The following is a 21032-nucleotide window of genomic DNA, read 5'->3' as shown; positions in this document are numbered from 1 at the left end:
TAAATAAGAACAATAAAACGAAAATAAAACTTTCTTGTCCATTTAGCAACATTTTATTTTACACATTCTAATTTTCGTATTTATAATTCTTTTCCTATGAAATTTACCACAAATAATACATTTCCCGATTATACACTTAGTATCAGTATTAAAAGTACCCTGCAAAATCATTATTAAATTATACTCTTACAAGAAGACAATTATAGATATGCGACAATAATTTTGGACATGTGTACAAAATCATCAACTAGGATCTTACTTCTCCGAAAATAAAATTTTAAGCAAAATATTCAACGACGTAAAGGTAGACGATCAAATGGGTAAATCGACAGTATTACACAATTCGAAATTCCTTGTAACACTCATTAAAAAAGACTGAGACATCTAAGGTGTATGCGACTGGAATGTCCGTTCCTCACACGGGGAAAATAGGTTTATAGAAAACAACCACCTCGAATTTGGATATGTTTTTTATCCATTCTCACCCCCCCCCCTTCCTCAAGGGTGTTAACTTGGACTTAGGAGTGTCCCTATTCATTTCAGCGACAACGAAAACTATGAATTGCATATTAATACTGTTAAAGCTAAGAGGGGCAGGATCGGCTCGGCTCGACTTGCTTTGTAAGCGGTACTTTCTCGGTAACTACTGGCCAGATCTGAGTCAAATTTGGCAAGTATCCCACGGTCTAGGGAACAAAAATTGCTATAATTTGTGGCCGGGCTTGGCCAGGGACAGGCTCTGCTCGTCTTGTATGTGGTACTTTATTGGTAACTACTGGCCGAATCTGAATGAAATTCGGTGGGCACGTAATCCATTGCCTACGAAGTAAAGATCGTTAGGTTTGGTGGTCAGGCTTGGTTAGAGAAGGTTCGGCTCGACACCAGAGGCTACGTTCCACAGCTTTGCATTCGGGGAGATTGAGTTCGGTTCACCTCAGCTTCTATACGTATGTATTTGTCTGTGTTTTTCTTTTCTTTCTTTCTTTCTTAAGAGTCTTCATCCCGGCGAAATTAAAATACCACTAATTTTACAGTAATTATGTGATATCTTCAAATAGATAAAAGATAATTGAAATATGGACAAGAGCGCCCTAGACAATATTATTTTGCGTGAGGTACCGTTATCACAAGTCACCTACTGGCTCTATGTTTTCAGCTGTTTAGAAACGCGAAAAGAAATGCTGATTTTCAAAATGGCTCGAAGTCGAAAGCAGATAAGTGAGTCGTGATAACGGTTTCTCATGTAAAATGATATTGTTTAGGGCGCTCTTGTTCCACATTTCGATTATCTTTTATCTATTTGAAGATATCACATAATTACTGTAAAATTAGCGGTATTTTACTTTCGCCGGGATGAAGACTCTTCAGTATTTACATTCTGGTGACAAAGTTTATGACAAAACTTTGCGTAATTTGTCATAAATGCGTATTTTGCATTTATGACAAGTAACTAACGTTGTATTTTTCCTGTAATCGGTCGCAATAATATTGTTGTAAACTTGCAAATCGTCTAACAACAGTTACACGGATAGCAGTGTTTCCATCTGTTTTCTTCATCTGTTATTCTTGTGTCTTAGCATGTAAGAACAGAAGATGGCAGATCTGTTACCAATGTAACTGTTGTTAAACGATTCAAAGGTTTACAACAATATTATTGTGACCGATTACAGAAAACATAGAATATTCTTCGTTACTTGGCATAAATGTCAAATATATTTCGCGAAGCTTTGTTCATATTAAATGATAAATACCAATGCAAATTCTCTCAGGTAGTAACAAGTTATTTCTGATATGCTCGGCAGGCGATATGTTTGATGCTGAATTAACACATAACTAACACCCTAAAGTTGTAGTAATTTTGTCTTGTTTTAACACCTCGTTTTTTGATGTGTGAACTTATGAAGTGACACGTTTATATAAACTTTTAATCATATTTTGCTTATTTATTCAAGATAACACACTACTAGTACTAGTACCTACCAAGCACTAATCCTCTTGAAACATCAGCAAAACTACAGCACAGCGTATATAGTTATTCCCTACTGTTTTCACGTGGGTCTGTACAGAACTATTTATTAAAAAATAAACCTGGTAAGTATAAAACACTTGTGGACTTTTGCTTCGTAACCAGGAAGACCAGGGTTCAAATGCCACGGCCAGCCATACAGCCTGGGTAATTTCCGTCCCATTAAGCCACGTTATGGTACTACTTTTAAAATAGACCCTTATTGACTTTCCTTCTAAATTCATTCTTAAGATTTACCGTATTTGTCTCCAGTGTAATAATAATAATAATAATAATAATAATAATAATAATAATAATAATAATAATAATAATAATAATAATAATAATAATTCAGTTATTATCGTCTTCGAGAAAATGAAAAGTTAAAAAAGATACTGATAAAATGCTTAATCTCAACATGGCATTGTTTACTTTCTGATTATGGTTCGATAGGCATTGCAAACACTTCATAGAGGGTGATGTGTCTTTTAACAGATCAAGTAGTGCTACACTACCGAAGTTTAACGGGTTACCAAGTCAAGCTTCCCACAATAACACACACAAAATTTGAAGTTAGTAGATAATTTTCTGATACCCAAGGTAATACGAAATCAACGAACAAAGTAAAAGTTGTTAATACTGTAATTGCGTTTTAAAAGGTAACCGCTATATTCATAACTGCTGGACCACACACCCCAAACAGCCAACTTAACACGAGTAGTTAATAGCAGGGGTTAGTTCCAAAACTACTTTGCATGCTTTTTGCTTAATCTCCTGTACAGGAAACATCACAGAAACAAAAATTCAGAAACTCAGCAGGAAATTAATTACCTCAGGGAGAATGGACCAAGCAAAACAAAACTATTCATTATGACAAATTGTTTAGTATAGGACGTGTAACAAGTACACACAAGTAATCGTCAAATAATAATAATAATAATAATAATAATAATAATAATAATAATAATAATCGAACCTTTATTCTTGTGCTTAAACGACATTTAAAAGACCACGAACGACCAGAAAGTTCACTGACACTATCAAGATGACTATCACGTAGAACTGTACTCATTGAAAGATTAAGATTTATATGTTACTATACTATTAGCTATAGAGACGTAACGAAAGTAAACTTCCTAGCGTTACAAAAAACGAAGGACTATTATCTCTGAAATGGTGTTAACTTGGACGATGTGTAAAAATGAAATGAAATCTAAGTTTTACGTCCCACGTTTATGACGGCTAGGCTGAAGGAGAAGGTGATGAGAAATGAATAAAATGGTGGAATGAAGAAAGAGCGAGGAAACGGGAGAACCCCGAGAAAATTATGCACACGGTGCTTGTCCACCACAAAGTTCACTTGGCGCAAGCTGGGCTCGATCCAAAATTATCATGCACACACTACCACTAAGCCACAGCGGCCCTTTGGACGATGTATAGACAGCATGTCAGATCTCATAGTAGCAAACTCGAACTTTCTTCTAGTGTTGTTAAAATTGTTTGAATTTTCGTTATTCAAATAATTTTACTTCTCTTCTTCGAATTTTCGTTATTCGAGTAATTTTACTTCTATTGTTCGAATATTTGTTATTGGAATAATTTTACTTCTGTTGTTCGAATACTCGAATATCGGTTTCAATATCAGAACACCTATTTACCCGAATAATTATTTAAACAACGAATTTTGTTCGAATATTCTAAGAAGCCATTATTCGAATATTCAATGATGAATTATTCAAATTTTAATAGTACTACTTTCTAGATCAGAAATCGTTGCCTTTTAACTCAAGTAGTTCCTCAATTACTTCACAATACTCGGTAACCTTGAAAGTTCTTACCTTACTAAGAATCGAACTTGGGATCACGTGCACAAAAGGCACATGCGCTCACTATTAAGCTGTAAAAGAGCACATTTCCAAGCAGTAAAAATGAAATATTTCAATTTTTCGTCTCACGATTATGTCGGCTAGGCTGAAGAAGAAGAAGAAGAAGAAGAAGAAGATGATGATGATGATGATGATGATGATGATGATGATGATGATGATGATGATGATGATGATGATGATGATGATGATGATGATGATGATGATGATGATGATGATGATGATGATGATGATGATGATGATGATGATGATGATGATGATGATGATGATGATGATGATGATGATGATGATGATGATGATGATGATGATGATGATGATGATGATGATGATGATGATGATGATGATGATGATGATGATGATGATGATGATGATGATGATGATGATGATGATGATGATGATGATGATGATGATGATGATGATGATGATGATGATGATGATGATGATGATGATGATGATGATGATGATGATGATGATGATGATGATGATGATGATGATGATAAGAAATGAATGGAAGGGTGAAATGAATAAAGTAGGTGGAAATGGGAGTAAAGTAGGTGGAAATGGGAGAACCCCGAGAAAACCCACGAGCACAATGTTTGTCCACCACAAAGTCCACACACTGTGCGATCTGGGATCGAATCAGGGAGCCCACACACCAGAGGTAAAAGCTCTACCTGAGCCAACGCGGGCCCTTCCAAGCAGTAACAACGCTGTCCAACAAACTTTCCACGACTTATCTCCTGCACCAAAGTGCTATGAATCGTTTGGTTTATTTCAATATGAAGACTATTTCTGTGAAGCATATAAAATATAGGCTTTTCTTTACTGTACATAGTACGTGAAGTTGTGTATTGGACAAAATTTCATTACGAAATTCGGAACAGGTTATCAAGCTAGACATTTTCTTTTAAAAAAAAAATATATTATATCCTCAGATCTAAATTCGAAATATTTCAGGTATACAAATAAGACACACAAACAATCTAGAAAATTTAACTAAATGTTAGACGTAAATAGAGACTAAATCTTAGACAAAATGCCTATTTCATAATTTCAGAGAGTTTCAAGAAATGAACTCACTGAAGTTCATTTGAGAAGTCTTTGCTTCAATTTCAGTGAAATTTATTTTGCCTGTTTCGCTCTAGAGGGTAGGTTAAAAAATAACTAGATATTTTAAATACTGCCCTATAAAAAATATAATTTTACTGATTCATGTTGAAAACAGCACCATAATATAAAGTATTTATTAACAGTTAATACTGGCTACTTCATTGACGTCACTGGAAAAGGGACGCGAAATGTAAACAAACGCGATGGACCACTTATCTGTTTACAAGTGAGCTCAGATCGTAGCCCGAAAATATCAACACACCAGGCAGTTCGTAAAAGTGGATAATCAAGGCATGAAATGCGTGTGTGGTTTTGCATGCAGAACTCAATTTCCGCCCACGGAAAATCATGGAAGTGCGGATTCAAGACGTTATTGCCAACATCTCAATTGACTTCGAGTCTCTACTTATAAATGAAACATGAAACCTTTAGTTCAACATCCCTATACTCTGTGAAAGAAGTAGACGGATGGTTAACGACAGTAAAAGACTATAAAAGAATTGATCCTCTGTGCGAATGCGAAAGAAAACAGAACACCTTCTCCAAGAAAATTCACAGACACTATGTTGTCCTCTATTACGTCAAATGGTTTCTAACCAGAGAAACCAGAGACCCTTTAAATGCAACGTGAGCGTTCTACCATGGAGCAATCCTAGTCATACCTACATGTTATTTATAGATGTCAGATCATTGGCTTCCGTTTTATGGGCTTTATGGTGGACAAACACCGTGTACGCGGACTTTTTCGGGATTCTCCCGTTTCCTCCCACTTTCGCCATTCCACCATTACCATCCATTTTATCTTCGTCTGCCTTATGCTTGGTACATAAGCGTGGAACATTATATTAAGAAGACTACTACTGTTCTGCATTACGTAACACTCAAATTACTAATAGTGAAGTGTTCGAAAGCAATTGCTGTCCTTGAAAGAAAATTGAAAAAGAAACGAAAATAACGCTCATCGTGACAAACCTACAGTAAAAGACCATCAGAGATATAAAGAAGAACAAGATGAAACGAAAGCTTTTGTTCAGTCCTATGATCATGTCTTGTAGCTAAAGGGGTCGGACGATAGTGAATACAAGTAAAAAATAATGAAATGGTAATATAGGGAATGGGAACAAGAAAATTAAAAACTAGTAGCATTGTCACGTGTATACCACGTGAGGGAGTTTGGTTTGTATGGCGAGAATTTTCTCAATTGATCGGCCAAGAAGAATGACATATAACCGCCAGTTCTTCCCTTTTTTTTTCTACTGAGTTCCAAAACAAGAACTACATATAAAACTTACAATGGTTATGTTTACGTTGGCTTATAAATATTACAATGAAAGAGAGAATTGTAACTTTGGTTTAAATTTCCGAAAGAAGGATGTTTCGAGAGCAAATTGATTAAAGATAAGGTAAAAAAAATAAATAAATAAAAAATAAATAAAAATAAAAATAAAATAAAAAAAAGGAAGAAAATAAACTGAAAAATATTCCGGCTAACATTTCCTTTACATAAAATATCGGTTCTGGAACTTTGTACTCACTCTGAAGGCAGAAGTGACGAAGTTACTTGGCTCATCTACTAATATTGAAACTGGTAGAAGTGGTAGATTTCTACCACATCCGGTTTTAGTAAAAATATTAAAGAGAAGATGGAATATATTATAGAGACGCTTAATTGACTGCAGTCAACCTCTTCTCGCTGCCTATTATCATTTTTACTCTACAACGATCAGCGTTAAAACCGGAAAAGGGTTCATTTCTGCCAATTCTGGTTTGAATAGAGAGTTAAAAGAAAAGATGGTACCCATTCTTAGAACGACAAATCGATTCCAAAAATACAGCTTCTCGTTATCCCTTTATCGTTCTCGCTCTCCGTAAATGAATATTGAAACCGGAAGTTGTACTACATTTCTATCACTTCCAGTTTTAGTACAGAATTAGGATGAATTGTATTCTTGAAACGCTTAATCGATTGAAGAATCCACTTCTCGCCATCTGTTACTAATGTTACTGTACAGTAATGATGTTAAGCCGGAAATATCTGTTTTCTACCACTTTCGATTTGAATATTATCTCTACCAACGAATTTGTCTCTCAACTTTTGACCCTCTATCTACATCCTGGTCGCCGAGTAGTATTTTAAAAAAAAGATTAAATATACAGGACAAAGAGCTCAAAACGTTTCAAGCAAACACTATTGAAAGAAGATATTCTTGTCAGTACTATTAAAAGTTAAATTTAGAAACAAATGTTAAAAATGTTTCATGACACGTACAGGAAACTTCATTTTTAAGCTGCACTTCCACTTTACAAATGAAATTTTACAATACACACACACACACACATACACACACACTCACACGAACGTATGAACAAATATGTAACTATGTCGTATATATAATATATACATACATACCTAAGTTATATTACAGAACTATAAAACAGAGAATAGATTATTTATCCCTTAGTACATTATAATATAGCTAAGCACAAACTGTTCATGCTTAAATGTTCACATATGGAAAAGCACTTACATGAAGGCGAGAATAGGTCATTATCGGAAGTAAGCTGTGTGCTGAACTGATGCTGAAGGGCAGGGGGATGGTGTGGCGGACCCTGCAATCCAGGGGGAGGAGCAATGGGCATTAGCGGAGGTGCTACAGTACTCATACTGCCGACACCCTTCCCACTTGCACCTGTACTTGACTTCTTTTTCAACCTAAAGGATCTTTTATGTGGTTTATACCTAGGTCGCGTAGCAGAACTGGACACATCTAGGTCGCTAGCGTCACTTTCATCCGAAGGTGTTTCGCTGCGGACTGAAAGATAGAAAGTAGTTTTGCCGATACCACATAAAGCAAAAGCACTTTTGAATGTATTATTAATGCTATATATGAACATAATACTATTCTGTTTTTGCTCTACTTTCTAGACGTTACACAAATAACCATGCCACAAATTTACATACACAAACCACTTCTCAATGCACTCCGAAACTAACACAAACGATGCTATTGTAACATACAACCGACAACTTCTATTTAAGTTAATGTTACTCTTCTGACTTTTGTATGAAGTCTTTATTTTTGCTATCATCATGCATTTCAGGCTTGCTTAAATCAAATTTCCATCTTTTATATTTTCTAGTACATCTTCCAGAATAAACTTCCGTGACTAATTTCTTTTTCACAATATTCACTAAACAGCTCAAATATGATGCCATTTACCAAATGATCGTGTCGTATATTGAAATATGAACCTATCTATATGTGAAAAAAAAAACTACCTTCTACTAATGTTTTTCCCTATACTCAATCGGATGATTATACAATAAGGAACAGAAATAGGTCCAAGTCGTGAATTATACAAAAGAAAAGTACGGAACTGTGAATGAACTGCGACGAACTGCGACATGAAAGCTAAGAAATGAAAATTAACAGCAGTTGCTTCCAAATGATAAATCGATGTCTATGATTTGTGCTGCATTTAAGTAAAATCTTGAAAGAAAACGTGAAAGTTCTTACGAACATTTACTTACACCAATTTTTCCCACCGAAAGCCAAATGAAGAACCGAAGGACAAAAGTGACGATTTTGGGTTCCTTCAGGGTTGGTTGGTTTGAGTCTATAAGGCGACATGGTTTTAGAGTCTAAGATAAAATCTACCTCCTGTACTCCGATCTGAAAACGAAGCCAGACTTCCACATTGTGTCGAGAATGCTAATGGTTTCGCGAAAAAGAATCCCATCCCCCTTCCTTTCTCACCTTATGCATTATCCACCAGCTAGTCTTCAGATCACATTATCATTCGGAACTTCAAAATTAAATTATATTAAGCAAGAACCCGATTAGTAGATCAATACGGATATTATATTATATATCACTTTTAACTTCACTGTTGATATAAGGAATTGGTTTGCACATTGAAACTAGTTCTACAGAAACACTTTTATTTCTTACTGCATAGCACTCATATGGAATGAACAATTGCAAATCGGCTATTCTTTTGCTGCTCTTGTACAAATTGCTGACTAAAATTAATTGCTTGTTCTTAATCCCCTATTATTCAAAATATTATTTTCAAGTTGCTCAACTGTCATTGCGAGAAGCTATTCTTCGAGACTCAGGAATGTTACTGAAAACACTGCCACTTATTAGAAACACGTACAGTCCAATGTATATGAAGACAATCGAGAAAACTATAGTTATTGTTGTAGTTTAAACAAGAACACTTCTGATGTATACTTCTGATTCCTATATATTTGCTATTCAAGATTCATAATCTTTCGAAAATTTCTTCAATACACAGTTGGATGTTTATCATAGTTGTGAATCATCTTGGAACAAGTGGAATACCAGACGTAAATCTGCGTGGAAACCCTAATGTATCCAAATATTTATTCTGAATAGAACGTAAATAATAATAGTAATGTGTAAGTTAGGCGTTTATCGTCTGCACCACAAACAATTTGAGATTTCACAGTTTTTCGAACTACAAATATTCAATTCGCTTTTATTTGACGAAATTTCTACTGCAAGAACTCTCCCTGTCCCAACACGTCACCGTGCACTCCACAGATGATTATATATCTTGTATATATATATATGTATATATATATATAGTTTGTTAAGATATTATATAGATCACAAAATCACTACAATTGGTGGAAATATTAAGGGAAAACTGGCATTGATAATTATTTTTAATTAATCTTTACACAACACTTTTAATTTTTGCTGAGTAACAGTTGTGAATTTTTTACTTTATTTATTTATTTTCATACTGAACGTTAATCTATATACCAACGTACTTCATCGAAAAGAATGAGTTACATCATCGACACTAGTGCTATTTACACTAGAAGCAAACTCCTAGATGATAAAACTAACTTCTCACAATTGCACAAACTTGCAAGCTGTGTCTAAATTGAAAAAAAAAAAAAAAAAAAAGTAACTTCTGTCGGATATCGCAACCAAACGAACACCTAATTACAAAAATATATATGTTCACATTGTTATTTTTAAGCAATGACGTTCAATAGCGTTTTATCTGCTCAACCGAACAAAAGAAATGTTCTAAAGCAAAGAAGTAGTGATAAAATGGACACACAACGAGAAAACAATGAAATGCTACAAAAACAAAGGAATCTGAATCCATTCCAAAATTCGAGTATCTCAAGACATCAAATTAGCCTTCCAGCACATCTACTAACTTTTTGTTTAGAACTGTAACAACTTTCGTTCAAGATCTAATTCATTTTGTTATTCAAAAGTACTTGAACATTGAGTAGTATTTACAAAATAAGCCTGAAACAGCACAATGTAATTGCCTCCTCCATTCCAACTGGGTTCTTCGATGTTATTACAGTAACATAGTTCCTAATCTTGAAGAAGAGAGCAACATTTGATTCAAGTGTACTAACTAGGACCCATTAAACAAATGCAAACTGCAAAGCTGCACTTGCTAGCGTCGCTATTATACGAGTTAATTCAGCAAGTCACAAAAATAACAACAATACATACATATACCTTTGTTATCCAAATTGTTAATTTAACATTTCAACACTACGTGTTATTCAATGATAAATTTACTGCCACTTTCTTTATATATAAATACATGTTCGAACATGAAATATAATGAGATAATCTCTGGTTTTAAAACAATATTCAAGCAATCCCACATTATTATTGTTATTTCTTTACAAGTTTCATGCAGATGTGTTAGTCATAGAAATTAATTGTTATTGTAACGCCAATTAGACAGACAGACAGACAGCCAATTTCTACAGACACCACATGCAATCGTTTCAGCGACAATTGACTACTGACAATAATTAAGCCGAGGCTCAAGCTACCAGTAAGTAAGAAGACACAGAGAGCTCTCTATAAAAGCATTAAAACTACGACAGTGCACATTCATTTGTACCTTTTTCACTGGAATCACAACCCCCCCGTGATCGTTCTTCTTTAAAATGATAATTAAGCACCCCAGCCCCATCCGAGGCCACAAAGGGCTGAATAGGGGGAACTCGTGGAGTTGCAACAGGTATGGCTGTACGTTTCTTGCGGATCCGTTTATGGGGAGTAGGCTTTCGATTAACTTTAGAATAGATGTCTGCTGCTCTCTGGCGACGTTCTAGAGAACTCCAATCACTGTCGGAGTCAGAGTATGCTAAAGAAAAGCAGGGTGGCTGTTAAATTTCCCTCTATATTATATACTCATTACAACTATTAATTTACACTTCTTCAACAATTTAAAAAGAGGGTGAACCAATGTAAACTGGCTATTTCTATTAAGGAAACTAAATGCATTGAATTTAAGATACTGACAGTGTACCGTTCTCAACAATCCTCTCTTATAACTATAATATATATTACTAAATATGAAAAGTAACCATTGCAATAGCCCAGTATTTGACACATCGATTCTAACTGTTACTCTACAAATCTGATTTGAGTACTCTACAGAATATTTTTTTTTCTTTCCCTTTTATCTATGCTGTTTTGATTGCTTCGCAGTGACGTTAAGATTCTATTATATCACAGCTATCGAAGACACTATTTAGCTTCGTATCTCAATCAGTCACCATATTTACGAAGGTAACACAAAGCCTTTAGATACTACTGTAGCGCTGTTATACACGTAAACCCCTCTCACTGGTTACATAATGTAGCCAATAGATTGTGACATACAGTGGTATATCGCAGAACTAGAAAATAGATTTTTTTTTTTTTTTTCTGAATCTGACAACAGAAAGATCATTTCGGAGCAATAAGTTATAGTAATTTTAACAGGGCGTTTTTCGGAAATGAACTGAGTGACTTTAAAATACATGATCTGAAAATCAAGCTTAGGTTGTGCCACTCTGCTTGACAAACTTCTTGTGTCCACATGTGGCTAGCAACAACCTGGTGTTCAAATATACAATTTTTTTAAACATATGATAACGATAACACAACAAAATGTCGATGCAGTGTGTCGTATGAAAGAACAAATGAAACGATTCTTGCACACGATTAGTCACTAACTCTTACTCCCCTCCTCTTACAGCTCCTAAATCGCGCTCTGTAATTTCTTTTTATTACATAAAATTGCTACTTAAATGTAAGAAACATCATTTTTCGTGTGTAGCTTTCAACTGTGTTCGAGAGATGTTTGTACACACACGTAGAACAAATGTTTTCACAACTGGTTTGAACATAACGAAAAAAATATACATTGTAATGCGGAAAATTTTGAGTCTATATAACTTCAAAAAAAAAAAAAAAAAAAGTTATATAGCAATTTACTTCTCTCTCTCTCTAAAAACTTTTAGTGTTACCATCGTATTCAATAAGAAAACAAAAATTCCACATATGACTTAACATGGATAACTTGTTTAAAAACTTTCAGTACGGTTTAAGTTCATGCAAGAAATGATACATAAAAAAAAATTAAAAATAAAAAAATAAAAACAACAACAGAAGTACTCACATGGCTGACCTTTTTCACGCCTATGTCTCAGTTTGGACTTATTGCTGGGAACTGCATCTTGAACCAGGCTATAGCTATATTCTCCATCGTATGAAGGATACAGATTAGGAACAGCATCTTTCACCTGGAAAATACAGGGTTTACAAATGTGTGACAAACAAGATAGTCAACAATAAGATGATCAGCAGTAATCAATCTTGGATAGTGTCTTACACGCCATTAACCATGGTTTCACGAATTGTCTCGAGATTCCTGCATAATACTGAAGTTACTGAAAAATATTTTCGGATTTCTTATCCTATTCACAAACAGTCCCTCATATTATGTAACATCCTCCTGTACAAATTCCATTTTGCGAAGAAAAAAAAAGAAAAATAAATGTTACCAACATACCAATTAGAAACACAATATGAACATTCATAATCTTTCAAATATATGAAAATTAGAACTGAAACAGAACTATCTGTCAATGCACTTAAAAAAAAAGGCCTCCATTAGTATCAACTCTTGCATTATTTGTTGAGAGTATGGCACCACACATGTCTTTCTAACTGCAAAAAATAAAACTGTGCGCTTGGAAAAGTTTACAGTAAGCAACATAAAAATAAACTATCTTCTCTTAATGAAAAAGAAGCATGTCTTATTGTTTATCATGTTGGAACAACCAAGTACAATAAAAAAAAAAAGGCAGTTTTCACAAACGACTCGTGTTTTAATCTGTCATACAGTGGCGAAAAAATCTTCAAACGACCTGTATCCCTGAATAGCGCTGTATCTTGAAAAGGTTTATATATTTATATCATAACACGCTACATAGAAAGCAAAAATAGCAATTAGTTTCCTTTCTTTCTTGTTATTCTATGACTGTACGGATGGTGCAGTAAAAACATGAAAAACGAAACGACACGACCCGACAAAATCCAGAAGTGATTCCTACGAAACACTTGCTGAATGATATGGAGTTTATTGATGTCAGTGAAAAGACGAGTAGAGTAGCTAGGTAAGCACGATAATTGAGTCCTAAATAGAAAAAATACTGCAATTACAATCATGAAGGTTAAGTATCTCTTTTCCCTTCTATTATTGTATATTGGACCAATACCGACAATAATAGGTTTCATAAGAGGCAACAGGGAGAGTTCTCTCGTGGCAATATGATAGCATACGTGTCTTCGGCGCAGAAGACCCGGGTTCGATTCCATGTTAAACTGTATGTTCACATCTCACGTAGCCTCACTGTTGGAAGGGAAGCTAAATCCCAATCCATCTATGTAAGAAACAGCAGATGTTGCAAGGGGAGTTCATTAGTGCATGGATTATACCTCCATTTTAAGTATCGAACACAAGTATGACAGTCTATAATAGTATGTTTCAAAAATGAAAAGTAATCTTTAACATCCCACGTTTATGCCCTTTAGGCCAAGAGAGACGGATGATTACGGCAAATTAATTATGGAAGAATTTATGGAATGAAAATGTGGGAGGAAACTGGAGTACCCAAGAAAATCCCCTGACACGATGTTGTCTACCACAAATTAACCCAGTCGGAGATCGAACCAGGAAACTCATACACCAGAGGTAGGCGCTATACCACCGAACCACTGTGTCTCTCAATATGTTTTGCAAATGAAGTCTGATTATAAGCTACGATAGTGCCAAATAAAATTCACACCTTAGAGATTCTGACACGCTCATCCATGAACATATGCATCACTGCTTAAGAATTTGTGCGTTCTATAAAAAGTAATAACTAAATAATGTAAATAACCGGAAAATACTTCATAAATTAAAAATTAAATTCTCTGACGCTCCAGCCCACAGAAGGCTACTTACGGAAATTTAACAGTGCACGCTTGACAGTGATTTGTGGTCATCGTATCACCTCCAACACTATTATTCCTGGCTTTCTAGACTGAAGTTGGCTACCTTTTAATTCAAGTAGCACTCGATTGCCTCACGATATTTGGCCAACACTAAAAATTGCAGTCCCTACCAAGAACCAAATCACATTTAGTCAAGGCACGCGCTCTATTTAATCACTTACACGATGTACGTTAACAACAAAGCGACTTACAAAAACAAAAGATGGTAAAATTGCAGAAACCTGTAGTAAGAGAGGAGTCGTTGGCAACACTCTAACTGGTAACTGAAATCAGCAACAGAATGAGGAAATTACTTTATTTACAGCTTCACAAAGTCTACAACTGCACTCATCAGAATACAAAGTAAAATAAAATTGTTCTGGCAATTCGCCGTAAGCGCTAATGAAAGAATAAAAGTATACATAAACGAAAAAGAGCACTGGATATATATTGAAAAGGTGGCTAACGCTTATGAGAATTCAGTCAGCAAATACTAGAGATACTGTACGCAAGTTGTACATGTTATATCTGAAAATCAAAATCACATGAAGAAAACATACCAAGAAAAAGTTCAACGAACTCTTTCGAATGGGTATTTTTCTCTTGCACTGCTGCTTACCTGCGCATACTCAGATCCTAAATCCACATTTTCTGGTGTTGCCAACGGTGCATGTCCAAAGCCGGGTTTACTTAATTTTGGTAACATCACCTCTTTCCCTCCAACATTCATTCGAGCAATTGCATCAGTCACAAGCGAATAATCCTTTAAATTCAATTTGCCAGGTTGCTGAAAACAGGTTACATTCATGATGACATAGCTTGTTCCCAACGAGAATGGCTGATACAAAACTAACGTTTTCAAAAATATTAAATTAAATAAACAAATAAACAAACGCAAGACAACAGAACGAAATAAACATTCTGGATGAATATAAATAAATCATGAATGTACCAGAAAAATACACTATCTTCCCACATAATCCCCTTTACTAAAAATTGAACAGTAATAACAACAATATAGGACTTCTCTTTTTTTAACACCTTATTACTACATACGAATGCTATAAAAGAAACTGGTATTCCACGCCTACAAATTTCTGCCTGTTTCTTTTCATGCACGTCGACACTCATGATGGAACATTTCAGGCACCAAGAAGTAGTCTTATATGAATAGTGCTATTTGAAATATATAGCACACCAAAACATATTAAACTCGACCAATCATTCTAAAGTTCTGAGGAATGACTTTTGCTGATTACTGCGTATAGGCCTTCCTTTTTAACTTTTAGTCAGTTGCTAATCACAAATCTTCTACAATTGTACATCACACCAATAGCAAAAACCTACATTCCTTTAGCCAGATCTTTGAATCTGAAACAACGAATTTCCAATCTATGGAAAATGTCATTATGTTTTCAATCAAAATTCAATACAGAGGCAAACTGCTCCTCTAATCGTCCGGACGATATGAAATTATTTTAGAGAAATTAATTAACGTAATTAATTACGTGCAACCATCAATGGAAACCAAACAACACCGACATCTGAACGGTAAACATATGATCTAAGACTGTTTAGTGAATAATATCACTTCAGTAATCGCTTACAATAAATACAGGAGTCAAACAGTGCACATAGACAAAATTTCTTTTAATGATTTAATCATCGCTTTTAGTACTAACTGAATAATTAACTTACACTAGGTTACACTGCAAAAATATCGCCCAATAGGAGCTTCAAAAAATTCGCCACCGTTCTTATTACTTATTCAAGAAGTGGAGAGAACACAGTATGAGAAATACGTCTACTAAACTCGCCACTGGCTGCCTCTCTTCTTTGACACTCACTGGTGTTTCATTCAGAAACAAAATTCTTAGCTTTCTAAAATAGACTGACTCCATAATCCGTTATGAACTGGAGAATCTTAGTGTCAAAGGTAAGTAACAGTGAAAGTAGGACGTATAAGCGTTTAATATAATAACTTTTCAACATCCTCGAATGAATTTGCGATGCAGTCGTCAGCCCCTCCTCCTCAAGTTCTTCCCAAATTTCCCTAAGTTGGCTTTCTTTCTTTCTTATAATACATAAACTGAACTTAATAACATATCTACATATGTTCTATCGATTCATCTCATATAAGTACAGTCAAAAACATGCGTGCAACGTTGAACTTCGATTTCTTATAGACACAAAGTGTCAATGTTATATTTTGCTTTAAGTGTATCACTCTTGATTCGGTTCTTCATTTCAAAATGCCACTTTTTATGTTTGTTTGTTTCGAGTGTAAGTCTCTTTTCAGTACCGAGGTTTGTGTATCTACAGTTAACATAAAGTCACATGTTACTAGATTTACTTCAACCTGAACTGAACCAAAGCCTCCTGCGCGAAAGACCAGAAACGTTAAACCACTTGGCCACGATGAAGATAACATTACATGACGTATTACTGGAATTTAAATCAAGAATAAACATACATGATTTTACCTGAAACACAAAGATAACTAAGTTCTTTCAACGCATGCGTTACGTTTGGGTCCGAGATGTTTCTTCATTGTAAGTTCAGTGCTTTTCGACAAATGTAGGTTTCTGAAACAAAACTATTAATATAAGCATATACACTTCTCATTACAGCAACACTTAATTTACTCTGTATACGTTTTCTTGTTCTGGAACGTCTATCGTGCAACAGTAAAGGAAGCTTTCCCATATTTATTATTAAGCCTTCACCTTAATATATTGAAAATATATATATATATCTGAACTAAAAAAAAAAAAAAAAAAAATGTTTCCCAAATTTAACTTACTTTTAGAGTTTGGCTGCTTCCCTTTGGCCTTGTTTTTGATGATGATATGTGTCGTCTTCCTGTTGTAAATGCATGCTGACCATACCACATCTCCTCTTCCCGGTCGGTGCGGTGTAAAAACACGGAGTCATCAACCCATCCTAAAAATTAAAATTTATTATTTAATTTCATATTCAAATTGTTGAAAATAAACACATTGAAATTACTATTTCATGCTCTGCAATCTTAAATAAATTAAAATTTTACATTAAAAACATAAATATTTTCTACAATTACGGATTACATTTATCCATCTGTATTAAAATAATAAGGACCAACATTATTAAATTCATATATATTACAACTTCTATATCTAATTTTACTTTCACCATCATGCGATTTTAAGTTGTAAAAATGAAATCTTTCACTTTAACGCCCCATGAATATGCCGTTTAAGCTAAGGGAGACAATGATTAAGGAACGTGAATGACGATAGAATAATTGGCGAAATGAGAAAGTGGGAGGAAAGGACTCAGAGAAAACCTACGGGCACGCTGTTGTCCACCACAAACTTACATGGCCGGGAATCGAACCAGGAAACCCACGCACCAAAGATAACCGCTCTAGCACTGGAGCCACTGTGCCCCCTGATTTTATGTTGAGCCTTCACAGTTTTTGCCCTTATCTTAGGTAGGCAACTAATTCGAGTTCAATTCCAATGCTATTAACCCCTTAACATACCGATTATTTCTGAAAGAGTGTTTCAACTTTCAACTTATTTTTAATTGCTAAATTCTATTATTACTTAAGGACAAATCTAATGGCAACAATGAAATTATTTTTAATGAAACCTCGAATATACTCGTCAGAAACGTGGACAAACATTCATTTTCGAGCTTTTAAACTTTGTACAGTTCAACAGTGATCATACCAGAATATACTATCTATCTATCTATATATTTGTAAAAATTTAAAGCTCGAATATAGTCGAGCTTTTATGTTAAGGGGTTAAGTCAAGAGACACGGTCAGGTTGTATTCTTTTTTTCTTCTTTTTAAATAATAATTACTCAAATATGAATAAACCAAGCATAAAACCACTACCTTACCTGATATGGTCCCCCAACGGAGGACGGCAATATTTTAATTGAATTTTCATAACCCTACCACTAAATTCAGGTTTATATCCAGAACAACCGAGAATTTCCAGAATGTCAAAAATTTCTTAATATAATGTTGCTATAAGTACTATAATACTCACTGCTGTTACGAAAAAAAAAAAAAAAAAAAAAAACTAAGTTTGGGGCAGTGACTATTACTTTGTGCTTGTTTTTTATTCATGATTCGATTATTTACAAAGAAGAAAAAAGAAAGAAAAGAAAACAAAATTAAAAATCACGTTGTTCCTTCAGTAATAATACAAATTCAAGTCAGATATTACTGGAAACACAAATTTACTACCTCCACTAACTGTACGCTTTAGCACAATAAATAAATAAATAATAATAAAAAAAAACTTAGAACCTTAAACACTTTGAATACTAACATATCACTAACCAATCCTATTTGCGTTTTTCCGGCAATCATGTCGGAACGAAAAAAATAATTAGAGTTAAATTCTCACTTATATGAGAAACGCAATTCTGTGCATCTGCAAAAATCTTACTTACATTGGTCCATTCTCTTAACAAATATAAATACACATATGGGGTAGATATACAGTTTTTCTGCCGATTCTACAATTCAATGTAGTTAACATAACAATTAACATTTCACTTATTTTTTTGTTGTTATTGTGCCTTTTTCTTCAATATCACATGCCATGTACGAATATAAGATTACTTTTCCATACTTTTACATGCGCTTTGTATTCAGCGGCATACAATACAAACAGGATAAGAGTATTCACCATTTATATATATTAAAATGTGCATTTCTCGAGTATTGTCTATAAGTTCGTAATTTCTACCCTACTCGAAAAAGTACTTTTAGAACGTTTTACAGCTCGTATAACAGAATCCAATTATTATTCTTTGCATTATAGGAATGTATAGTTCATTAAAAACTAATAATACTGCTCTTGCTCGAGGAATTAACGAACTGTGTTAATGACCGAATACTTACAACAGAATTTTTGAATGCAACTCTGTCTGGTGTAATATGTAAGGTGAAAACAAATATTTATAGAATTTTTTTTTTTTTTTTTAACTAAAGCCACAACAAAGTTGCCTACTATATATATGTACGAAAACAGATGAATGAATTACGACAACGGAAATAAAGGAGTAAAATCACACTGGTTTCTTTTTGTGGAAAATAATTTCTTGGAAGGAGCTGAACAAAGATCATAATTCAATGTCATCGTTATCCCTCAAAGACAATGTTACCTCAGTACATGCGTTACAAATATGAGCTGCTTTTACCACTGTGTTATATGGTAGGTTATATATACCAAAATACTTTTAACAGAAATCAAGCAAGAAAACATTCTTTATTTCTTGACGTTCCTTGCTCTAGAATAAATAGTTTTGTCATCAAATTTATTAATACGTTATCGACTTTCTAAACTTATGATTCTATCTCAAAACCTACTGTATGAGTAGCTGTGTAGCACATATTACAAAATGCACCATTTTTTTTTTAACCATCATCATGCTTCTCAAAATTACAACGCATGCAAATTTTCCTCTTTCTAAATATACTAAATCATCAACCAACAGATGAGAACTAAAATGTTAATGGAACAATTTCATCTAGAAATCTATTAGGGAAAAAAATACAAGGAACTGATCTCTCTCACTTAGTAATTTTATATCTATCTATTATACGCAAAGGAAGAGAAAGTAGGCCTGACAAAACCTTATAATTACTAACAGCTAGTTACAGGTAACCTGTCTTTTCAATGATCTTTGTCACTAAACTAAATTAATCACAGCGGAAAAATTAAGATCTCAAGACTAAATAAGTAGTAATGGATAATATATAAATGAAGTGTAGATAGTACTTTTGTATAAACCCTTATTTCCAGGAAGCGGTTCATTATTATTTTTAGTATCATCGGAGATACTAAAAATATATCACTCGAACACACCTTACAGTAGTACCTTTATCCCAATACCTCCCTTGCCAGAGTACCATTTTCGTTGTAGTATGAATACAACCATTTTATTGTTGTTTTATTTCATTACAAAAATTAGCTGACTCCTCTTTAGCTCCTAAATATACGATTATCATTTTTCTACTGAGATTCACACATCAGTAACACACGTAGGACAATATGATGAATACTCTGATAGAAAAAACGAAATCTTTCAGTTTTACGTCTCACGATTGTACCGGCTAGGCTAAAGGAGATGGTGATTATGAGAAATGAAGGAAATGGTGGCATGAAGAAAGTGAAGGGAAACGGGAGAACCCTGAGAAAACCCACGCACACGGTATTTGTCCACCACTAACCTCACTTGACGCGAGCTGGGGTCGAACCAGGGACCCCAGATACCAGAGATGAACGCTCTACCACTGAGCCACCGCGGCCCCAGTATTCATATAGAAATTACGAAATGAAATAATATTGTGTTGACGCCTAAAAGGTGCTGCAAACCACTATACAAAAATAGTATCTTCTCTCTGGTCGTACGAATCTACCATGTTCAAGAGGATACTGTTTACATAGATGAAAAATAATCTAATCGTAAAACTATACGAGAAGTTTACGAAAGAAAAAAAAACGTAAATAACATAAATACACCGATCACAACCCTGACGTAAGGTATAATAAAAAGAATATTAAGTGCAAAACAGCTTAAGATGTGTTCAGAATCATATCATTCCATCTTAATGCATCTTCTAGTCCTTGCCTTGCCTTGCTAATCCAGTTTGTAACACGACGTGTAGACGTTTTATTTTATTTTATCGCTCCTTTTCA

At 34.3% G+C, this 21032-nt stretch overlaps 1 protein-coding gene across 17 annotated transcripts in view; it reads right to left on the bottom strand.

Annotated features, from left to right (window-relative positions):
- RhoGAPp190 (Rho GTPase-activating protein 190) overlaps window positions 1–21032 on the bottom strand; it is a 301937-nt gene that overhangs the window by 51800 nt on the left and 229105 nt on the right. For 10 of the 17 annotated variants that reach the window (XM_081761606.1, XM_081761608.1, XM_081761610.1 and 7 more), the window contains 5 exons: window positions 17131–17270; window positions 14947–15114; window positions 12466–12589; window positions 10918–11163; window positions 7527–7811 (listed from right to left, as the gene is read on the bottom strand). In XM_081761606.1, coding sequence (XP_081617732.1) covers window positions 7527–7811; window positions 10918–11163; window positions 12466–12589; window positions 14947–15114; window positions 17131–17270 — 963 coding nt within the window. The remainder of the gene's footprint in view (window positions 1–7526; window positions 7812–10917; window positions 11164–12465; window positions 12590–14946; window positions 15115–17130; window positions 17271–21032) is intronic. The other 7 variants (XM_081761607.1, XM_081761611.1, XM_081761614.1 and 4 more) reach the window with 7 other exon arrangements.

This window comes from Thermobia domestica, chromosome 6 (assembly GCF_964235325.1).
Source record: "Thermobia domestica chromosome 6, izTheDome1.hap1.1, whole genome shotgun sequence".
NCBI lineage: Eukaryota > Metazoa > Arthropoda > Insecta > Zygentoma > Lepismatidae > Thermobia > Thermobia domestica.
Note: the sequence above shows the minus strand (reverse complement) of the source record. Positions and strands in the feature narration are given on the sequence as shown.